Genomic DNA, 22,300 nt, shown 5'->3' with positions numbered 1-22,300 from the left:
TCAATCATGAATTCGAAAGCTGGCGTACGACATAACTACCAGAAAAAAACCGATAACAAATGAGAAGAGCTGAGAGTGGCAGCGTCCAGATACACATCGCTGGTCATGGCCAGGAAGGGCTTACCAATTAACACTTTTAAGACAATATACGTTGCCGTAGTGGAAGTGGGCGCAGCTGAAGCCTTGTCACAGTGGCCGGCGGAAGGAAGACAAATCAGCCAGTCATAAAATTTTACGATTTGTATTGAGTCGCTTAAGCGATCAAGGATATACAAAGGTTATGATCGTAAGCATGGATGGGCAAGAGGGTTAGTGTTGTCGTAGTTGGGGAGGGGGGGTAGTCATTACTTGTCAGCGACCAACCGTACACCCCCCCCCCCTCCCCTTACCCACACCACCACCACTATATATCTAGTAATCTAGCCAAAATTCAACATCTTCGTCGTTTGTTTTAGCAATTTAAAATAAACATGTCCTTAGGCACTATGCGGAAGTTCAATACATCAAATATTATATTCCGTTAGCTTCTACGAATAGGCGGAAGACATACCGGAGACGAAATTCAATTACTAGAGAAGTCAAATTCTACACAAATGTAGCAAAAATCTCTCAAGCGTTAATTTGATATCTTCTCATCGACTAATTTGTTTAAATGATAAAAAGAAACACAGTAAAAACAATAAGAGCTTAATATAGTTTACTGTCAATGTTGATAACGTGACGTCAATAGCTGAGTCACTACTCTTTTTGACGTCACACAACACCGGAATAAATATACTCATTAAGCCATATAAGGTGCTTCGAGCCATATATGAATGATTTTATTAGTCACGAGTTCACATTTTTGGGGTGGTGAAGTCATTACCTGTTAAAATTTTATACGTTCGGTTGGTTTTTAGGACAATATAAATACGCTCTGAGCTTGGCGAATCACTAGAGAATTTATACAGGGTTTAAACTACGTCCGAGGATCCTCCTCGAAAAGATCGAGCAAAAATGGGCTTCATCAGAGTGAAATTAATTGAAGTCAAACCGGCCTCAGATTGGAAAATGTTTGATCCGTTCTGTGCTGTACATGTCAAGGAAGCCGTAATGACTCCAGGACAGGGCATTAGTCTAGTTCAAAAGAAAAAGACGTTTGTTCCGGATTGGAACAAGTGTTTCGATACTCATAACTACGAAGGAAGAGTTATAACAATCGTCGTTAAAGAAAAACCGGATAAATTTTTGGGGGAAGTAACAATAGGAGTTCAATTTTTAGTGGACCAGTGCAAACGCGAGGGATACTCTAGTGTTTGGGTAAGTCCAAGAAATTAATTCCTTAATAATCCATTCCTTTTTACTAAAACTACCTCAATGCTATCTATAATTTTATATTCTTGTTTTTTTTGTCAGCCATTTTTAAGTCAAGGAGAGAATATAAAGTTACATGCACAAGCGTGTACTGTAATCTTGCCATTATTGTTTATATACAGTACACTTCAGCATTTTATAGCATTCATGGTTTTTACAATAGTATGGCATTTTACAGTGGATTTTTCTGTGGTTTGAGAGGATAATTGTTATGGCGATATCCTGTATACAGTAATTAAAAGTCTATATTGTTGAGAACATATGTTAAAACAAGTTAAATATAATATAATTGCACCTTATGATTTTAAATCAGCTTCATATATATTTGACTTTCCATTTTATTAAGCTTATCTTCAAAAAATATAAGTTATATATTTGCAAATCCCTTTCGATTTGTTGAATATATACTTTGCAATGTTTTAAAATATCAGAAATATTATTTCTATAATGGCTTCTCTTAATTATTCTATATTTCGAAATGCTTTTAAGTTTCCACGTGAACACGAGGCTAGTCAGTCGCTTGTCAGTGCAGAATAATAGTTATTCAAATTGGTTGCCATATTTCGATTTGGTGTATAACAAAGTTAAGCAATTGTTATTGCAAATTATAAAATGCTTATCAAATCTTATATATGCATAAATTATATGCATAATCCTTTTGGATTTATTTATTATAAGGCATTGAATACGTTGAGACAAGCTTTGTTTATCATAATTAGGCATTAAATACGTTGAGACAATTAAGCTTGATTATATTTTGTGCTTTCAGTACTAATCTGGATTTCATTGTCATCTCCAAAGTAACGAAAAACATTTTTGCACTACAGTACATTGTATGTATTTATTTGGCATTATTGATGATTTTGTTCTTTTGATATGTGATGATTGTGATTATGGTAATCCATGCATTGCGGTAATCAAATGCTATTTCTTAAACATAATTTCGAATTCCTTTCGATCATGTAATCGTCAACAAAACACCATGTTTGTAATTAGTTAACCTATGCAGTATATTTTGATATCTGTAAATATATGATGTACTCATGTTGTCTAGCCACATATTATATACTATGATCACTGACACACCTCACTAAACACCACCGAAGTATAAAAATTCTTTAAGAATTTTGTACAAATGAAAAACATTAAAACAAGTTATTTGCATGGTCTTGTTATCATATAACTGTGCCTCTATAAAATTATTTTCTCTAATAACATATAACATGAGATATATATTGTTTATGATTTTCATATTGTGTTTTATGAATAAGTTTGTATTATTGATTTATTCAAACATGTTACTACATATAGCTACCACAGTACATGTAAATATTGTATGTTCACACTACATGGTTATACTTTAATTTATCAAAGATTATCCATGTATCACAGATTAAATTAGTTTGCAACCAATCAAGCTAAGAAAAATTAAATTTAGCATTTTCCCTCCATCTAGTACATAGAGTTCTATATTATCATGATAAAATCTAGTCTAGACATAATATAATCTGATATATATTATTCATTTTGTCATTGCACATTATTCCCAATAATTAATTAATTAATTGCTATGATAATTTTTTTAAAAAACACTTTTAGAAGATGCTGGATTTTGCAGTATACTGTAAATTACATTCCAGATATCATACGCACCACACTATAGGCTGAGAACCTGTGAAAATCCTGTAAAAACCTGTGAAAAATATCTCTGTAATTTTGAAATTTCACATGATTTTCACAGGTTTTTTACAGGTTCTCAGCCAGTAGTGCCAGCTTACCATCATCATAAATCAAATAACTGGGTTTTTGTTAAATTTAGCATTCTATACTTTCTCATTATTATTAATTTGTTTTCTTTTAATAGCTGAACTTGCAGCCCGGTGGTCATCTCCTGGTTCAAGTTCGTCATTTTACTGAAGTTTTAGGTAAGTCCATTAATATGCAATGAGTACACATAGTTTTATGCCAAAATGGAAAACATAATTAATACCTTGCTAGCTCGACTCCTTGCTTGTCTTAATTTGACAAGTTCTTTTAAAATGTCCGGACCCATTTATAGCTCTTAATTAATGATCAGGAACCAAATTTTACTTATTTAACCTAAGGGTTTGTGTCCCAGGGTTAAGTGTATTTCACTTTAATTTAAAACTTTATAAAATGCTGTTCTTAATTACGGTAGCTTGTCGTGCCACCTCATGTGGAGATTGGCTTACATTCAAGTACAGTAAACTAATAACATAATATTATGACAACATTTGATGCAAAACAAAGATGGCATGTTACCAGTGAACACTTTGAATTTTTTTTTTCTTCTTCAAATTTTTAAAATGGATAATGTAAATAATCATGTCTTGATCCAATAGATTGAAAAATGAAGATTATTTTATTTTGATCATCTGTGTAACTCATTGAAAACTCAAAACTTCATTTTATTTAACATTAAAGGGTTGCAAATAAAAGAAATTTTTAAAGTAAAGAAATTAAATTTGGTAATGATTGAAGATGTTTGTTTTTAATGATTTTGTTATAAACACATCTAGATGATCCAACCAAAGAAGGCAAGCCTCATGAGAACCACAGTGGGCTCACAGGGAGAAGAGGAGCCATGCGAAAACAAAAGGAGCACATTGTCAGGGGTCATCGGTTCGTCGCTAGGTTTTTCCGACAGCCAGTTTTTTGTGCATTCTGTCGGGAATTCTTATGGTAAGTTGGATTTCCTGATCACAACAGTGCATATCATAAATATCATGCACACTAGAGCTAATAGATATATTTCTGCACGCTAAAAGAGCCGATTGTTGTTGGAATTGTTAAGCATACTCTAGTGCTTGAATAACAGGAACTTTTTTCTCTTTCCCTAATGATGGGTCATTGTCCCAAAGTCTTGTGATTTTAGGAATAAAATTTAACATCTTAATTAATGTTCAATGAAACCTATGCACAGCACCATATTAAATGATAATGTACTTTCCGATTTGCAGGGGTTTTAATAAACAGGGATACCAGTGCAGAGGTTAGTTACAGTAGCTATACTCAAAAAAAAAATGGTGTGCCTAACTACACCCTAGTGACCTAGTGAACCATTGTTTCATATGCAGTACCATTTATAATTAGTAATCTATTGCCCAATTTCCCTAGCTGTTGCGACTGTAATGTCTCATGCAATGCTAAGCTGCAATGAAAATATAGTGGTTTAATTGCCATCCATATGCATGAACTCTTTTGGAATTTTTTTATTTATTTATTTATTTTTTTGTCATTGATAGAATGGAAGCCATTATTTACAAAAAATAAAACAATAGGAAAATATAAAAGATAAATAACAAAGTTATTACAGTATGCATATATTTGTCCGAGCTACCATTTTCAAATTATTTTTAACAATTTTTTTTAGCCTGTCAATTAACATGTCATAAGAAATGCCATGACAAGATCCTTCACAACTGTACTGGATCAAGAGGAGCTTTAGAAGATGGGGTTAGTGTTTGATAGGCCATTTTCATGATGCAATCATTTTACTACTGTACATTATTTGTCAGCGGCTAGTCATAGTGGTCATGCACAAATTTCTGTTTGTTCAGTACTATTGCTTCCTGTTTGCCAGCTTTGCATTGCAAGCTTGCTTGCTTGTTTTATCTATTAGAGGTGTGCCAGAGCTTGTTCTATGAGCTGGTTTTTATTGCTTCCACTGTCCTCCTATAGACCAGTTTCAGCAATTATCAGAGCCATTCAACTCACAGGACAAAACAATGAACTTCAGTTCTCATGAGAGTGAGGTTCTTTATCTTTGTCCTCTGAATTAGGCTGCAAATTGGGAATATCCTGCAAGGGGTCTATTATGTCTCATAGGCAAGTATCAAATCTCTCTGAATTCAGTGTGACAGGATCGGGGGAAGAGGGACGGCTGGCTTGGTTTCCATGGTCACCTTATTGCTGGCCTTTTTGCTTGCTTAGACTGACAAGCAATGGCACCACCTACAGGTACCCTCTATATTGCCAGTCTTTGATAAGTTAAAGCCACAGTAAATTGTCAAAAAAGAAAAAAAGGATACAATAGTTTCTAGCAGAAAGTTGTAGTATGTGATTGGAAGCTTGGACATTCCATCAGGGCTTGAAGTAATGGTTGGTCCATCACTGGTCATGATAACCAGCCAAATTAGTTTTAGGTTGGTCATACCTTAGTATCCTTGAGGCTTTCGCATTCAGACATGATAAATTAAATGTAAAATTATGGATAAAATGGTCATACCTTGTTTCCTGCTAAACATTGATGGCCAAAATGAGCAGCAAGCAAAATGTTTGACCGAACAAGTTCCATTTCTCAGATTGACTCTCTGTTATTTTAAGCCCTGTGCCATACCTTGGCAATGATTTCAAGTTTTCAACCTGTATTCATCCACCAAATATATCCTTTCCCTTCCTCACAGACTTTAAAAGAAAGATTCAACCTTGATATTCCTCACATCTTTAAAGTGCACAACTACCTTAGTCCAACATTCTGTGATCACTGTGGCTCTCTTTTATATGGCCTCTTTAGACAAGGACTTAAATGTACAGGTAAGAGAAAGTATTCTTGTAGAACTTCTTTCTATTTTGATAGCTCTTGAATATATTGATGGAGTTGGGTTGGGTTTAAAATTAAGACAATGGATGGGTGACACTTTGCCGTCTTAATGATAATCCAAATCTGTACAATGTGGAAGTGAATAACAAGAAATCTTGGTTTTAAAAAGTTTGTAACTGTTTACACATTACCGTCCTTTGTCCTTACTTTGACGAAGGACTAACATTTGAAATGGCAGTACAGTTACCACTTTTTTACACAGTTTTTACTAATATTATTGTTGTTGAAGTGCAACCCTCATTTGATGTCTTGCTTCCCGACTAACATTAATTTTCAACGACTGTCAATCAAAGAACTGAAATAAAAGAGACAATATCTTGAAGGAAATTTTGGACTGACTCAAAGATTTTAGAGGATTAAAATTTTTAATTCAGTCTTTAATAGACCTATCCCGAATTTGCTTGACTGGTCACAAAACAATGGCTTCATGTCGAGGTTGAACTTGATGAACAAAATAATCGAGTCCTTCAAACCATTGTTTCCTGGTCAGTCAAGCGAATTCAGGATTGGTCTATTCTCCCTCAAGATATTGTCCCTGCCCCGACCCCCACCCCCACCACAACACACATCACACGTCCTCCCAGAAAAGGAGTCAGGATGGCATGGTGGTAAAACGCTCACCTCTCAGCTCTGAGGTCCAGGGTTCGAATCCCAGTCACCCCATATGAGCTGAGTTGATTGATTCTTTTTCTGACTCCAAGGGTTTTTCCGGTCCTCCGGTTTTTCCTCCCTCCTCTCAAATCAACCCTAACTAATTCAAACTGGTTAAGGCTGTGCTCCGGGGTCATACATGGACTGTATAGCGGCTGCCAGAGGTGCCTTTCACATGCTTACAGTTTGACCTCGTTGAGCTGCACCACTGCTGTAATTGCGGTGGTGATAAGCGATAACGAGTTTTTTTTTTTTTTTTTTTTTTTTTGACAAGTTATTGCAGGGTTATTACTTCTCCCTGGTTGTTATCACTTCTAATAATGTCATTTCCTTTTGATATTCTCAGCATGTAATATGAACATTCACCACAAATGTCGTAAACATGTTCCCAATCTATGTGGGGTTAATCAAAAGGAGCTATCAGAAGCTGTCCAAGAAGCAAAGGTGAGCTATACTTTAGAAATAGAAAACGCGCGCGTGCTGTGTGCAGTTAGTGCAGTTTTCGTATGACTGTCAAAAATTCACTGCACGAACACGGCCATGACACGGCAAGGGATACGCTAGACCAATCATATTGCACGAGAATTTACTCTCCATCCAATCAAATACCCGGAACACGGCATAAACACGGCGCGGAAACGGTCACGACAAGGTCACGGCAATGCCAGACCAATCACATTGCGCGTGAAAAAAATCAGCCAAGTAAGATTCTAGAAAGCATCATGGTCACGGCACGTCACGCTTACGGCACTGAGCTTTTCACAGTCATACGAAAACTGCACTATAAAGCACGCGGGGACTGGCAGAACATGAGAGAATTGTAAAGAAAAGCACTCCGCTATGCTTTTCGACACTTCTCGAGCTTTCCGCCAATCCCCAAGTGCTTTATAACTCCACACAGCACAGCAAGCAAGTTTTTTATTTCGTTTATAAAATACAAATTACAATGACTGTTATTTTAGATAGGAAAGACGGAACTAAAAATGCGCGCATGTCGTGTGTTTTCATATAGACCGCGCTCCCAACCAATCAACGCGAGATTTAAAAAAGTTATTTTCTAATGGATAGTAGAACACTAGAATACTACAGCCAATACAGCAGAACCTTTATGAGGTGGCCACATCGTATCACGACGGTTAATCGTACGTTTCCGCGCGTGCCATATTTAAAACGACTGTAAATAGACCGTTTCCTCAAGGTTGCGTGCGCATCCAAATGTAAGGAACTTGGCGGGCCACGATACCAGAACACGAGTATTATCATGCATTGCTATGAAAAAAATTTCTATAAGAATTCATGAAGTCGACTATTCTCCTCTTTAAATATAAAACTGGCTTCTCAATTTTACTGAATTTGCGTTTTTCAGTTTTATGGCCCGTCAAGTTGGATGTGCACGCAACCTTGAGAAAACGGTCTATAGATTAATTGAAAAAGAGCCACTGTTAAAAAAATTAATGATTATTCTCTTGTCTTTCCTAAAGGCGGCAGTTAGAAAGAAAAAAATTAGCAATGCACAACAAGAAATGGCTCTTGCACAGTCGCTAGCGTCACAGTCAATCGACGACGAAGATGAAGAAGACTCGGCTGACATTTATGAAGCGCTGTGGGACGCTGTCTCACCGAGAGCTAACGTGGAAGACAAATCCAAATTTAATCTGAAACAATGTCACATAGATGATTTTAATTTATTGAAAGTTCTTGGAAAAGGAAGCTTTGGGAAGGTGAGAACCTCTCTATGCACTTTTCAATTCACCTTTACGGCGCTAGCCGTCACGGAGTATAAATTGTTTTAGATTGTGTTACTGTCACCAAAAAGTTCGGACATCATTCTTGAATTTTCGTACAAATGTACTGACTTTAAATGAACTATTTACTTGGTTCGTTTAGTTAGTTTTCTAAATACAAGTAAAGATCATTTTTCTAGCTTGATTGAAGCTTTTCTTACTGCTGTTAAGAGAGCTAACTAAAGAAATCTGTACCTAAATTTTCTCTTTAAAGTCAGTGAATTTGTATCGGAACAATGTCCGAACTTTTTGGTGACCGCAACACAATCCAAGCTAGCGCCGAAAAGGTGAATTGAAACCCCGCCCGGGACTGAGCTGGGAATGGAGACCTTTAGCATCAGGTTTACCGCTAACTGCTTGGGATGATCAGACCCTGAAACCCGCCCGATGAACATTATCTAATGTTCCATCCCTTAACTTCTGTTTTAATTCTACAGGTTCTCCTGTGCGAATTGAAAGGAGCAAACAAGTATTTCGCCATCAAAGCGCTCAAAAAAGATGTCGTCCTTGAAGATGATGACGTCGAGTGTACGTTAGTTGAACGTCGAGTGTTGGCCTTAGCGACAAGACATCCTTTCTTAACTCACATGCACTCAGCATTCCAGTCGATAGTAAGTACATTGCACCTTACTGACTACAGGGAAGCATGGGTGGCGTAGCGGTGAGAGCGCTCGCCTCTCACCAATGCAACCCGGGTCGCGGTTGTATGTGAGTTCAGTTGCTAGTTGGTTCTCTCCTGTGCTTCGAGGGTTTTCCGGGTTCTCCGGCTTTCCTCCCTCCGCAAAAATCAACTCCTAAATTCCAATTGGAATCCAGTGGAAGAAGAGCCACTCAGTGGAATTCACTGTTAATCACATTATTATTACATATCATAACTCAATGAATTTCTATTAGCGAATTAGATGTCGAGTAAAAGACAGGATCAAGTTGGCATTGTAATGTATTGCTGGGCTGTTTTGCAGAGGGGACACATTTCCAAGATGGCCTCTATTTCGTCAACAAAAACAGTCCCAACTTACACTGCGAATCCAACTCAACCCAGTCTTTTACTCGGGCTGAGTAAAACTGCATTTCTTCTCACCTTCTACACGGCTTTTTGTTTGTTTAACCTCTATATTAATACATCCTTTCATATTTTAATCTTGCCCTTGACCATTACCACTGTTTTTATTTACTACGCGCTGGTCGAGACATGGAAATCGTCAAATATCCTCTGTTATTCAATGACTAGTAAATCGATAGAGTAGTTTCCGATATTCCTCTTCATGGTCCCCATTAGTCTCCCCCACAGCCGCTTTCAGTGCCGTCACGCAACGCTTCTTCTCCCCCGAGTACTCAGTGTCGTCACGCAACGCTTTCTCCCCTGACTACTCGGGGGAGAAAAAGCGTTGCGTGACGACACTGAAAGCGGCTGTTGGGGAGACTAATTCCCCATGTATCTTTATGTACTCTAAAAAATTATTTGATTGGCGGCAGTGGTATGGTCGATTCCCCTGCCGCGACTGTTGTTTCAGTCAACGCGCAGAAATGAAATTGTGATAATCCTAATGACATTCTGTGTTTTCTTCAGGATCATTTGTTCTTTGTAATGGAGTACCTTAATGGTGGTGATCTTATGTTCCACATTCAATCTTCTGGGAAATTCGACGAAAGGAGATCGAGGTATTGACCGATTCCGTGTGCTGTAATAATCTGTTATAAAATAACTATTATATCAATCTCGTTTTCTGATTGGTTGGGAGAACGTGCATTATGGGAACACACAGCACACCTAGCGCTTTCTGTTTCGTCCTTCGTGTCCAAGATAACGGTTATTCTACTTTTTATTTTATGAAAGAAATCAAAAGAATGGTTAGTGTTTTGTGTCGTGAAGTCATAAAGCACTTGGGGATTCCTAGAACACTCAAGGATTGAGAAGAACTCTGCTACACGTCGTTTTTTTACCAAACACTTAGGCCCTGGCTAAACGAGGAAACATGTTTCCCTACTGAAATGTTTCCTAAGGTGACAAAACTGTCAGGAAACATCGGGAAACAATATTTCCATGCATCTTGGAAACATGAAATGTTTCTACCGCACTGCAAAAACATTTTTTGCGTCTTGGAAGCAAAATTTGTTGCACGCAGCAATGTTTCGCTTGTGGCTAAACTGGGAAACATCGAGGAAACATGCGCGCGGTAAACATGTTTCCTCGTTTTGCCAGGGCATTATCTCGCGTTCTGCCAATTCCCTCGCGCTTTATAACTGCACACGCTACGTGCACTCGTTTTCAATTTCTTCAACAATCAGACCCTTAAATTTCTCTACAGAGAACACAATCTACTAGTCTTAGTTTCACTTCGGCTAACATATAATTCTCGTGTTGCAACCACAATCATGACTCAAAATCCCTCGAGGTATTGATAACCACTGAACAGCGGTCATGTTGGTTGATCTAACGATAGAAGCTAATGAGGAATGCTTGGTTATTGTCAAACAACATACAGGCTATGATGTAACATGCACTACAAGAATTGCGTCCAAAAGGCGCGATTACGCGGAGCAATTTTCTCTGCAACTTGTTTTGCGTCGGTTGCGACACCATTTGCATGGAGTATTGCAGCGTGTAAACTACAGCGCCGAATTAAAAATGAAACAAATGCTGCGAGATAAGTTTGTAGTAATTGTTGCCAAAAGTAGAATTCGTTTCTACTTTTCGCAACGAATGCGTCTCCATTGCATCGTGTAGACACTCTTGCAACTTGTGTCGCAATGCTGTTAGGAAAGAGACAAGTTGCAGAGAAAATGGCTCCGTGTGTTCGTACCTTACTTGATAATTTTCTTTTTTTCTTACAGGTTTTATGCTGCAGAAATTGTTTGTGGTTTGGAGTTCCTACACGAACTTGGCGTTGTTTACCGGTAACTATCTGATGCATATTTTCGAACGTTTTACCACTACCCCAACCTTGCCCCCCAATAGCAACCCAGATAGCCGCATTCAAAACCGTTATTTTCTAAGTTTGTCAGTATAGACTGCAGTGTCATCATCTCTAAATACAACACCATCATCCCGCCTGGATTTTTTTTAAATATTGATGACAAACAAATACTTACATTTTTAATAGTCCTTAATCTTGTTCTTGGGTGGTCGTAGAACTTGATATGCAGTGGCTAAATACCAGTCCTGTATGTGGTCCTCGCTTCATGATGGAATTGGGATTTAGGAGAAAACCCCTTGAAGCACAGGAGGACCAACGAGAAACTTTACTTACGTACAACACTGAGTCCGGGTATCGAACCCGGGTCGCATTGGTGGAATAGAGCTCTGTCGCCGCTATGCCACCCGTGTTTGATTCCAAGCACGAAAGCATCTTTAGTTAATAATCGCCAACATCATCATCAAAAAGACTTTTGTTTTCATCTCATTTTAGTGACTTGAAGCTAGACAACATCTTGTTGGACAGTGAAGGACACATCAAACTAGCAGATTTTGGAATGTGCAAAGAGAATGTTCTAGATGGAAAGAAAGCCTCGACATTTTGCGGAACACCTGACTACATCGCACCAGAGGTATACATCCGTTAGTACTAAGATTCCTGTATTCCAGTGCTCTGCTCTGCTCTGCTCTGCTCTGCTCTGCTCTGCTCTGCTCGGAAATGGAACCGGGGTCGCCTTGGTGAGAGACGGAGCATTATAGTGGCGCATGCACCCTTCCTGCATTTCCACATTTACAATTGCTTAAATGTTGTTCGACTTCCTGCTTCTTTGTTTGTTTGCTTTCGTTATATTTATTTCACTTCATCTTTCAAACAGATCCTGAAAAACTGGAAATATGATTCCTCGGTGGACTGGTGGTCATTTGCTGTTCTTCTTTATGAAATGTTGATAGGACAGGTAAACCTTCCTCAAGATTTTACTAACATTATAAAAAAAGTTCTTATTTAAACTATAAGTTATTTATCAGCCTAATGTCGGTACGGATAGGAAAAAACTGCATGTGTCCGAGATCGTGATATGCGTCGGTCCGTTTTTAAGACCGAGGTCACAGTTTTTCCCTATCCGAACCGACCTTAAGGCCGGTAAATAACTTTTTTTTAAACTTTTTTACTTGTTTGGCAATTTATTTTGCTGTTGAACAACCGTTTTCCCATGCGTGCGGATGACATAAGCCTTACAACAGCGGTGATAACGGACCGCCGGCAGAAAGTAAGAGTTAATTACCGAGAACGGAGGCAATAAGCCATATACATCCCGAGGGCCGCAGGCCCGAGGGATGTATAGGCTTATTGTTGACGTTCAAGGTAATTAAGTATTTTATTTATCAATTGAGAAGGTTTTCTATTAGATGTTGCTCATTATAAATGCAAAGTCTATATATAGTTATTAACCGGGTTAATAACGAACTATATTTGACCTCGCATTTATAATGAGGGTTATAACAAAAATAAAGCCTTGTGAATAACAAAGAAAACCGTGTCAATTGAGAAATAATAGAAAATAGCTCCCGCTTACTTAGCCAATCAAAACGCACGATTTTTAGGATACCGGAACGCAAGAAAATATCTAATTCACTTTACTCTCTGGTTTTTCCCTTTAGTCTCCATTTGCCGGAGAAGACGAAGAAGACCTGTTCGATTCTATTTGTCGTGATAAGGTCCATTATCCCAAATGGATATCTGATGATGCTGTATCGATTCTAGTTCAGGTAACACTTCCATTTAATTGATATTCGAGTGTATTTTAAGCCCACGTAAACACCGTGATTTCCCAACAGGGAGTTTTCAAGTGACATCACAGCGGCCATGTTGGAGTACCAAACCAATACCAATCCTCCGGGAATTGAACTCTATTTTTGTGCAAAAACTATGCAGAAAGTTTCTATCGTTTGGTAGACCAATATGGCTGCCTTGTAACGTGACTGAAAGCACTGTGTGGTCCTTTTGCTGGACATAATCACGTGAAAGGTACTGAGTGGCGTAAGAATTCGGACTTTCCTTATTTAAAATAACTTTGTCTGGATTACTTATGTCATACCCAAAAACGTTTTAGAATTACGATTGTGTGCCTAATTCGCTATAATTCCGAGGTGGTTGAAGGGAAGTAGTTGTTCTTGTGGTGCATTGTGGGACTGCCTAGGGGAACAAATTGACGCCATCTTGGAATATGTCCCCTAAAACAGTCCCCACAATGCAGGTCCCCACAATCGACCCGGTTTTTTTCCTTACCTCGGAAATGGTCAATTTAACCTACTCTCGGTTTCAAGCTACGAAGCGTTCTAAGGTTTGTTTGCTGTCCAGAAGAGCCTTCCCCTTTCCATACAATAGTTTCGTGCTTAATATGGTTAAGAGGTTTAGTTCTCACCATGATTACAATTCTCATCCCACCCCACCCCCTCCACAGTTTTTCATTTGGAATGAGACAAATTCGCCTTGTACCTATATTTCGTTTATAAAAATAAAATAAATGTTAAGATTAACAAATGCCGTAGAATTAACAGCGGTCCCCAGAGTGAATCTTCTTCATCTAGACTCCATTAAGAATTTAGGAGTTGATTTTTTCAGAGGGAGGAAAATCGGAGAACCCGGAGAAAACCCCTCGAAGTACAGGAGAGATCCAACAAGAGACTCTACTCACACACGGTACCATTTCTATTTTAGTTGTTTGAAAGAACTCCAATTGAAAGACTTGGATATAGACATGGCACCAATCCCAACATCAGGGGACATAAGTTCTTCAGGACAATTAATTGGACGAAACTCGAAGCAAGACAGATAGAACCTCCTTTCAAGCCTAAAGTGGTAAGTGTGAGAATGATATCTTAACCTTGCTCCATGCAGTCATCAAACAGATGATATTGTTTGAGCAGGAGAATGTTGCTGAATACACTCGGTCGTGAATCCCATTAGCAGAATGCAATGACATGCAAACACTGCCAATCAAGTGCTATCAACCAAACAGTATTCTATTGCTTGGTATCAATCAGCTGAATGAATCTCAATACCAGCCTACAATGTAGGCAAACACTGCCCTTCATTTGCTATCATCCAGAGAGTATTCTATTGCTCAGTATCAATCAGCTGAATGAATCTCATTACTAACCTAATATGACAGGGCGAGACAAAAACTGTACGACATGTGCTATCTAATAGAGTATTCTATTCATTGGTATTAATCAGCTTAATGAATCTCATGGAATTGAATGACTTGCAAACACTGCCCGTCATGAGCTATTTATCAAATGGAGAATCTTCTATCGCTATTGACCATTTTTCATTTATTAATTTGTATATTTGTTTTCTCACCGCAGAAAGACCCAAAGGATACTAGTAACTTTGATCCCGACTTTACCATGGAGGCTCCAAAATTCACGCCAACAGACAAGGATCTGTTGCAATCCATGGACCAAGCACAATTCCGAGGATTCTCGTTCATCAACCCGTACTTCAACGCACATCGATAATCAGTATACGTGATTATACCCTACCATTAGAACTTCTTTTACTGATATACATCAATAAAGAGGCTTTGCACCATCACATGCCGACGCCCATAATACAGCTTGGACTGATTGTGGTTGGATGGTAGAAGAATAAAATCCCTTTGCTCTTGGGAATTGAATTCTTTCTCATGTAAAACCATTGTATTGTTCCTGTCATCAAACATGGCTGCCGTCACGTGATGGTGCAAAGGTTTTATAGCACAGTCACATTTCTTTACTCAAAACCATTTAGTAAATGCACCGTACAAGAATGATTTTTACTTGGCCCATGAAACAGAGTTGTAGGATTAGTGACTAACTGTCAACGAAGACAAAAGAAAAAAATGGAATTATTAGACATGTAATATTCTTACGGGCCTAGTGAAATCGCTATATATAACAATTTAGTTGAATTTGACGATACCTCCCAAACCGTAAAGTAACCAATAGTCTCCTTCACAGTTCCCTGCGCCATCTTGAAAGGTAACCATGCCTTTTCATCGAAGCGAGACGAACGGTGAGCTTACAATGATTCACCATTTTCCACACATCAGTTCACTGGTGAAACACAAAGCATTCAGTCCAGGTTGCAAGGTTCAAATTTGAAAGTGAACCGATTTATTAGACAGTGAATAGAGACATCAACGTTCAACTTTCAAGATGGCGCAGGGAACTGTGAAAGGGACTATTAAGCAATAGATCAGTTCGCAATTCTTTGGTAACACAGAGGTTCTTCTCAGACCGTGAAATTGCAGAAACTTAAAGGGATTTCAAACGTACAGCACAATAGCCATGCTTCGGAATATTCACATATGCAAATTAGGTTTCATGATGGCCGCTTCTCTTACACATCAAACTCCAACGCTTCATTTCCTGACTTTCCGAAGAAAATTACTGAATCTTTCAATCATACATTTAGAATATATTTCTTTAATTTAGCTTTGGGAATTTTTGAAGCAAGAGGGCGTGATTTAAGCTGGAAAAAAAAATTATTAAGGAAAAAGTTGAATATTCCGGAGTACTGTATCGTAAAGATAACATTAAATGTAAGTCTGTTACACCTTCCAAGCCCTTTACGACTATCATAAATACTAGAAACTGTTTCACGGTCTGAGGAAAACCACTCTATATAACAAGTACACTTTGGACACGTGGTCTACTGGACATTTCCCCTACAGAGGGCCGCTATGCAGGCCACCGGGCAAGGGTGCTAGGGTCTCCCCTTTTTAGAGAAAATGAGGAAAAAAATACAAGGCCTAGGTTATTAGGATTTTTTATGCTTTGTTAGACATGCATTATTTGCATGTGTTGTGTAGCACACCTCACGAATTCAGACTTGTTAAATAGACTGCTTGCCCTAAAATGTCATATATGACCATTATTACCCTTGATGTGGAAGAAAACGGATTCCTCGAATGTAGAACATAATTTGTTGCGTATAAACAATAGGTTTATACTTACTGTGAGATCAGAGATGAAATATGACATTTTAGGGTGTGATTAAAAGTAGAATTAAAAAGCAAAAAATTTTTTGATCCAACAATACTATATACATATTCCGTGCGAAAGCTATACAGAATTGAATATGATTAATACAAGATTTAATTTTTAGACTCTGTTCTCAGTATCTTTCCGTGTACAGCTATTTCAAAAAAGGTTGAATACTGCATACTGAATACTGCATTCCAAGACCGAAGTGCATTGTGGGTCATAGTGACATTGTCTAGTGTAGGATTAATAATAATTATTTATTCTATTTTTAGTGTATTCCATCTGAAACAATACACTAACTAAATGTAGAGAGTTAATTGCTGTATATTTACTTTTTATTTCAAATTAACGAGACCCACAATGCCCTTTAGTCTTGGAATGCACTATTCAGTATTCAACATTTTTCGAAAAGCTGTATTCTATTTGGACATAAATTATTGTAAAGTTGAATTTCAAGGATCTATGTTTTATAGATTTGGTAGTTTTGTTGATTATCCTAGTATATACCATGTATATATATCTACATATATATCTACATACATACTCAGTGCAGTGAATCCAAGATTGTAGATTTAGAAAATAAAGGAAACTTTAAATTTTTTATATTTGTAGCATTGTTTTTTAATCTCGTACCCAGAGCCTGCGTTTCTTCTGGCCTGTGGGGAAGACAAGGGCTCAGGCATAATCCATTTTTTGGCGCATGCGCAATGTTTCTAAAGTGAATTAATATAATTAGTGAAAATCTTGCTTCAAAACAGAGTTCTGGGTTTACTTCTGACCAAAATAAAAATTAAGTTATCGGAAACATGTTTTTATTTTGGCAAGGCTTTGAAACATTGCGCTCTTATACCGGAAGTCCAAGAAAGCCTGGGGAACCGAAAGCGCCTCACAGCGGCTGCGCAGAAGGCTGTGTTAGGAACATTGGAGTTGTCTTTGATAACACTTTTTGCTTAGAAACATCATTGGACTGTGCAAGTTAGCTTGTTATCATCTTAGATCTATATCCCGTATTAGAAGATATTTCTTAATAAATCGTATGGTTTACGTACTTTTTCAGTCTACGCACCTAGACTTTGGAAAAGTATTCCGCTTGATATAAGAAACAGTAACTCCATAGGCATTTTTAAGAATAACCTAAAGACCTACCTAGCTATTTAGACAGACTTATTTTTTGATTATTGATGACGTTATTATATCTATTCTTTATATTTTTACATCTATTTATAGTCTCTTATCTTTATTTTTATCTGGATGTTGGTAGAATTCGAGGCAAGCAGTTGCGAGTTGCGAGTTTGGATTTGTGACAAGACGTAAGTGAGCAGTACTTCGTAACAGTTTAACCACAAACCAAAAATTTGTGTCATGGTTTCAATAGAAATTTATTTACAATTAAAGAATAAAAAACGGTGCATTTTGCTTATTACGTCACAGTTACAGAACAAGCTGGTGTCATCATTTGATCATAAAACGGCTAACTTGTTTTGCATTTCAAAATTTTGACCAAAATGAATACACTACAACCGTAAACAAACGGTATCATTTCTACGGAATATCAGTCAGTTTTTACCAGTGTGGACTGGTTGTAACGCCGTTGCGAGACAAGTTGCAGAGAAAATTGCTCCGTGTAACCGCGCCTTTAACGCTGAAATCCTTGCTTTAAATTTCATTTCTTTGCATAACTTCTATATATATATGACAATTTTACATGCGGATCCTTCGTTTTTAAATATTTTCAGCTCAGAAGGAATTTAGGAAAAAGCTTGAAACTCGTTTTATGGGTTTTTGTGTTCCACAAAAACTCCACATCTGGCACATTTCCGGTTGTACGATGTATTATATCATGTGAAGCGTTTACAATGGCAAGGTCGGGCTTCATTAGAAACTATACATATATTTGAATTAGCAACAATGACAAAACATTTACATATTGAAGCCTAGAAAGAATTGACTTGACGGAATTAATTATTTATTTATCACTGGTATGTGTGATTTATATGTATATGCATGAGTTGATTGGTATGTATGTAGGGGGGAAATGATACTCGCAACTCGCAAGGACTTCCTGACTCGCAAAGTTTCTGCTCTAAACTGCTCTATTTAAAAAATTCTCTTCGAAAAGCTAAAAGTTTAAAAGCTACATGTAAAAATATCACTATTTAAATCATAAATAGTGATATTTCGCAATTCCGTTCTTTCTCCAAAATGAAAGTGAAAGTTACAGGCAAAACAGATTGCAAAAACTTGATTGCTACCATTCGTTGTTTAGTAATAATAATAATACTTTATTATTTCATGCATACTGTGATTTTCTTATCAAATTTCCCTGTGTGAAAGAAAATTCGCGACTTTTTTTAGCCAATCAGAGAAGCGAAACGATTTGTCACGCGTGAAAAAATCTCAGTATGCATTAAATAATAAAGTATTATTATTATTACTAAACAACGAATGGTAGCAATCAAGTTTTTGCAATTGTTTTGCCTGTAACTTTCACTTTCATTTTGGAGAAAGAACGGAATTGCGCGAAAGTTACAGCGACTTTCAGGTTTTTCCTGTGTTGTCACTCTGAATAGATTGGGATCTCAAGACGACTTAAGAAACATCTGTAAAATGGAACCTTCAGACTGGCAAACCAAGTTATCTTCCTTCAAAGAACGTCATCTGTACGCCTACAACAATTCCTCGTTCTGTGATGTAGAGTTGTCTGTGATAGATGCTAATGGAGACAAAGTCACAATCCCAGCACACAAGTACGTTCTGGCTATCAGTAGTCCTGTCTTTGAGGCCATGTTCTACGGGGAATCAGCAGAGACTGGACGAACTATCGATCTACCAGACTGTACCAAGGAAGGGCTACAAGAAATGCTACGATACTTCTATTCAGACGAGGTCAACTTAACTGGAAGTAAGGTTTTGGATGTTCTCTATTTAGCAGAGAAGTATATGTTGCCATTCCTGAAGGAGAAATGTGAGGAACATCTTCAAAAGGAGCTTAAACCAGAAGAAGTGTTCCACGTATTACCACAGATACGTAACGAGAAAGTTGAACAGAAGTGCTGGGATATGGTGGATAGCGATGCTGAAAGAGCTGTGTCTTCCGAGTCATTTCTGAATGTTTCAAAGGAAATGCTGTGCAAAGTGCTTGGTAGAGACACCATGTCCATTGATGAAGTGGTTTTATTCCAAGCAGTGGAAAAATGGGCCTTGAATAAACTCAAAGAACAAGGTTTGGAAGAGAGCATGGAGAATAAGAGAGCAGTACTTGGGGAAGAAGTGATCAAACTTATTCGATTTCCACTGATGTCACAGAAGGAGTTTGCAGAGAAGGTTCTTCCGAGTGGGATTCTGAAAACGGATGAAGAGACTGAATTGACTCAGTTTTTTAATGGAACAGTTCCGCGATCGCGTTCATTCAGCAATGCGAAAAGAGGAAAATCGCAAGTCTTTTTACCAAAAATAAGGTTCGATTCGATAATAAAGCCTTGTGATGCCCCTTCGCAATGCTTCGGTGTTCCGGAAGCAATAGATTTCAAGGTCAACAACCCCCTCTCCCTCGTTGGTGTTAGACTCTTCGGTGCTAAAGGTTCTACATACGACGTTACCCTGGCTTTATATAAGAGTGATCAAAAAATAACAGAGATTTCCTCCGCCTTACCAACTGAAGATGAGGAGACGGGGGATGGTGTCAGCGGACTCTTCGGTGCTAAAGGATTTACATACGAAAAAATAACACAGATTTCCTCCACCTTCCCAACTGAAGATGAGGAGACAGATGGTTATTATGGATTTACCATTCTTCTTGATGAGCCTGTTCCTTTGGACCCAGATGTCGTCTACACTATCGAAGCTACCATATCAGGTCCAAATTTCTATCATGGGAAGCAGGGTAAAACTACTATTGCATTTGAAGATATGGTCATTACGTATCTGGACTCAAGGGTACCAACCTGTCGTACATCTTCACAGGAAGGCCAATACCCCTCGTTGTTATTCAGAAGACCATGATAAGAAATACTGACACTTTCTGCTTTTGTCATCAACGGCATCTATTGTGCCAGTTAATCATTTTAAGCTTTTTAAAAGCGAGAAGGCATTACGATAGATACTTGGGTTTGGTTGGTCTTTTAGTTCTTAGATATATTGTCTAGTAATCTCAGGTATTTTGAACGAAAAAGTGTATATTACTAGCCAAGAACACTTAGAAACAAAAGTAAATACCTTTACGGGTCTTTGTTTGGCTCATGCCGGGGTGAATTCTTAGCTATTTGCAGTGACAGCTAAATATAGTCCACAACTAAATACAATTAAGAGTTACATATATAGCAAGAAATCGTATCACGGATATATGGCGTGCACTCTATTGTATTGGACTTTCTATCACATGGGTTATAATTAATTATTGTATTCATTATTGCAAATATATATATATCTTGTATATTTTATCCAAAAACAGATAAGAATAATTTTAGCAACAATTAGTATGCACTAGGGAATTAGATCTGCAGGTGGGTAGAGAGGGGGGTATTGTAACGGGTTTCCAATTTGTGCTAATAATTCCTACAGCCTTTGAAATCTTCAAAAGGTTTTTGGTATTTTGAACGATGTCATTCTAAAAAAATTGATATCGTATCTGATATCGTCAAAGCCAACCGTTTCAGGCAGGAACTATTGGATATCAATAAAACAATAAAAATATAGTATTAAAGGATCGAAATTCAGTTTAGACTTTAGGCTCTCAATATCTTTCATGTATAAAAACCTGCTTGGACCTAATTTATTTAAAATCATGATTTCAAGGGTCTATGGTACTAAGATTTCGTAGCTTTGTTGCAGTCTATACCGTTTAGTATATTTCTACGCATACATACATACTCAGTGTGGTCTACTGAGTACTCTGTATTTGACTAAATAACGATTAATATTGGTAGCCACGTTATGGAGCAAAGGACTGTGGGATAAAATGTGAGGATGCATATCAAACAATGAGTGTCAAAGTTCTCTTTCTCGGTCTTAAAAAAAGGGACTGGGGAGAAGCTTGTTTTTTTTTTTTTTTTTTTTTGTATTTTTTGTAGTTTTTTCTTGTTTTTCGTCTTCGCCAAGCTCATTAATGTCTCTCAGCCGTTTCGCCAGCCGACGAACACGAGTGTTCGCCATCTTTGTCCTCAGGGTAAAGACCCGCAATCCAAATATGGAATTATGTATGGAGCAAAACTTGATATGAGAATAAAAATGTTAAAGTTAAATAAGCCATTTACTTTCCCATATTTTATTCAGTCATATCCACATTCCCATGCATTGATTGGTCCTTAGCAAGCTTCCGTTGAACCTTGGAAAGGTAGCTTGGATTAAAGAGGTTCTCAATCCTGACTGCTTCTCATTTACAAAATATTTTATGAGAGAACCTCTGGAACTAAGAAAGTACGGAAAGGGGGAATGTCAATCAGTTGCGTTTCTGAAGACCACAGTAACTCTATTTCATCAATAAAATGAAAAAATTCAACAAGTTTGCTTGAAAAATAACTTCAATATTTTCTAACAAATAGAAAATATAGAATTTTAGCACGCTTTTGTTACCGGGATTTGCAACGCCAACACTTTTACGACTTATTTCCGTATAAAGCTCGAACATGCGCAGACTCTCCAATCTCATTATTAATGGACCAAATTGTGGAATATTAGAAGGGTACACTAATTTGAACGGAACCAATTTACTGTTGTATTTACAAAGACCTAGAACGTACGAAAAATAAAGTAGCATAACACAATAATATAACAGAATATCATGTAAATTCTACTAATTTTTGCGCCAATAAATGAAAGTGAAAGTAATATATACACTTATAAAGTTTGCCCACATTGGCCCAGTTGAAGACGTTCAAGACTGATGCCCACAAATGCTAGAGTTTTTATGATAAAAGCATTTAGCAGCAATGGTACCTTGTT

General features: G+C 37.5%; 2 protein-coding genes across 2 annotated transcripts; both read left to right on the top strand.

The window, feature by feature from the left end:
• Window positions 1-857: 857 nt before the first annotated feature.
• On the top strand, window positions 858-16,963 carry LOC116301606 (protein kinase C delta type). The gene is made up of 16 exons (XM_031710692.2): window positions 858-1,299; window positions 3,218-3,278; window positions 3,894-4,056; window positions 4,335-4,366; window positions 4,748-4,830; window positions 5,781-5,910; window positions 6,975-7,072; window positions 8,110-8,349; window positions 8,850-9,023; window positions 9,983-10,074; window positions 11,248-11,310; window positions 11,823-11,961; window positions 12,205-12,285; window positions 12,989-13,096; window positions 14,049-14,189; window positions 14,699-16,963. Exons 1-16 carry the CDS (start codon window positions 997-999, stop codon window positions 14,849-14,851), a joined length of 2,061 nt encoding a protein of 686 aa, XP_031566552.1. The 5' UTR covers window positions 858-996; the 3' UTR covers window positions 14,852-16,963.
• Window positions 16,964-18,870: 1,907 nt separating this feature from the next.
• LOC116301605 (BTB/POZ domain-containing protein 1-like) lies at window positions 18,871-21,603 on the top strand. Its single transcript, XM_031710691.2, has one exon. It carries the CDS (start codon window positions 18,968-18,970, stop codon window positions 20,360-20,362), a length of 1,395 nt encoding a protein of 464 aa, XP_031566551.2. The 5' UTR covers window positions 18,871-18,967; the 3' UTR covers window positions 20,363-21,603.
• Window positions 21,604-22,300: the final 697 nt, after the last annotated feature.

Source organism: Actinia tenebrosa, unplaced genomic scaffold (genome assembly GCF_029948245.1).
Source record: "Actinia tenebrosa isolate PJP-AT-01 unplaced genomic scaffold, QUT_ActTen_1.0 PGA_scaffold3__52_contigs__length_22856419, whole genome shotgun sequence".
NCBI lineage: Eukaryota > Metazoa > Cnidaria > Anthozoa > Actiniaria > Actiniidae > Actinia > Actinia tenebrosa.
Note: the sequence above shows the minus strand (reverse complement) of the source record. Positions and strands in the feature narration are given on the sequence as shown.

Bases quoted from the DNA above. Each gene is read 5' to 3' on its own strand.
- LOC116301606 (XM_031710692.2), top strand. From the start codon at position 997: ATGGGCTTCATCAGAGTGAAATTAATTGAAGTCAAACCGGCCTCAGAT. The intron at 4,367-4,747 runs GTTAGTTACAGT...AATTTTTTTTAG, and splicing joins ACAGGGATACCAGTGCAGAG to CCTGTCAATTAACATGTCAT. The intron at 7,073-8,109 runs GTGAGCTATACT...TCTTTCCTAAAG, and splicing joins AAGCTGTCCAAGAAGCAAAG to GCGGCAGTTAGAAAGAAAAA.
- LOC116301605 (XM_031710691.2), top strand. From the start codon at position 18,968: ATGGAACCTTCAGACTGGCAAACCAAGTTATCTTCCTTCAAAGAACGT.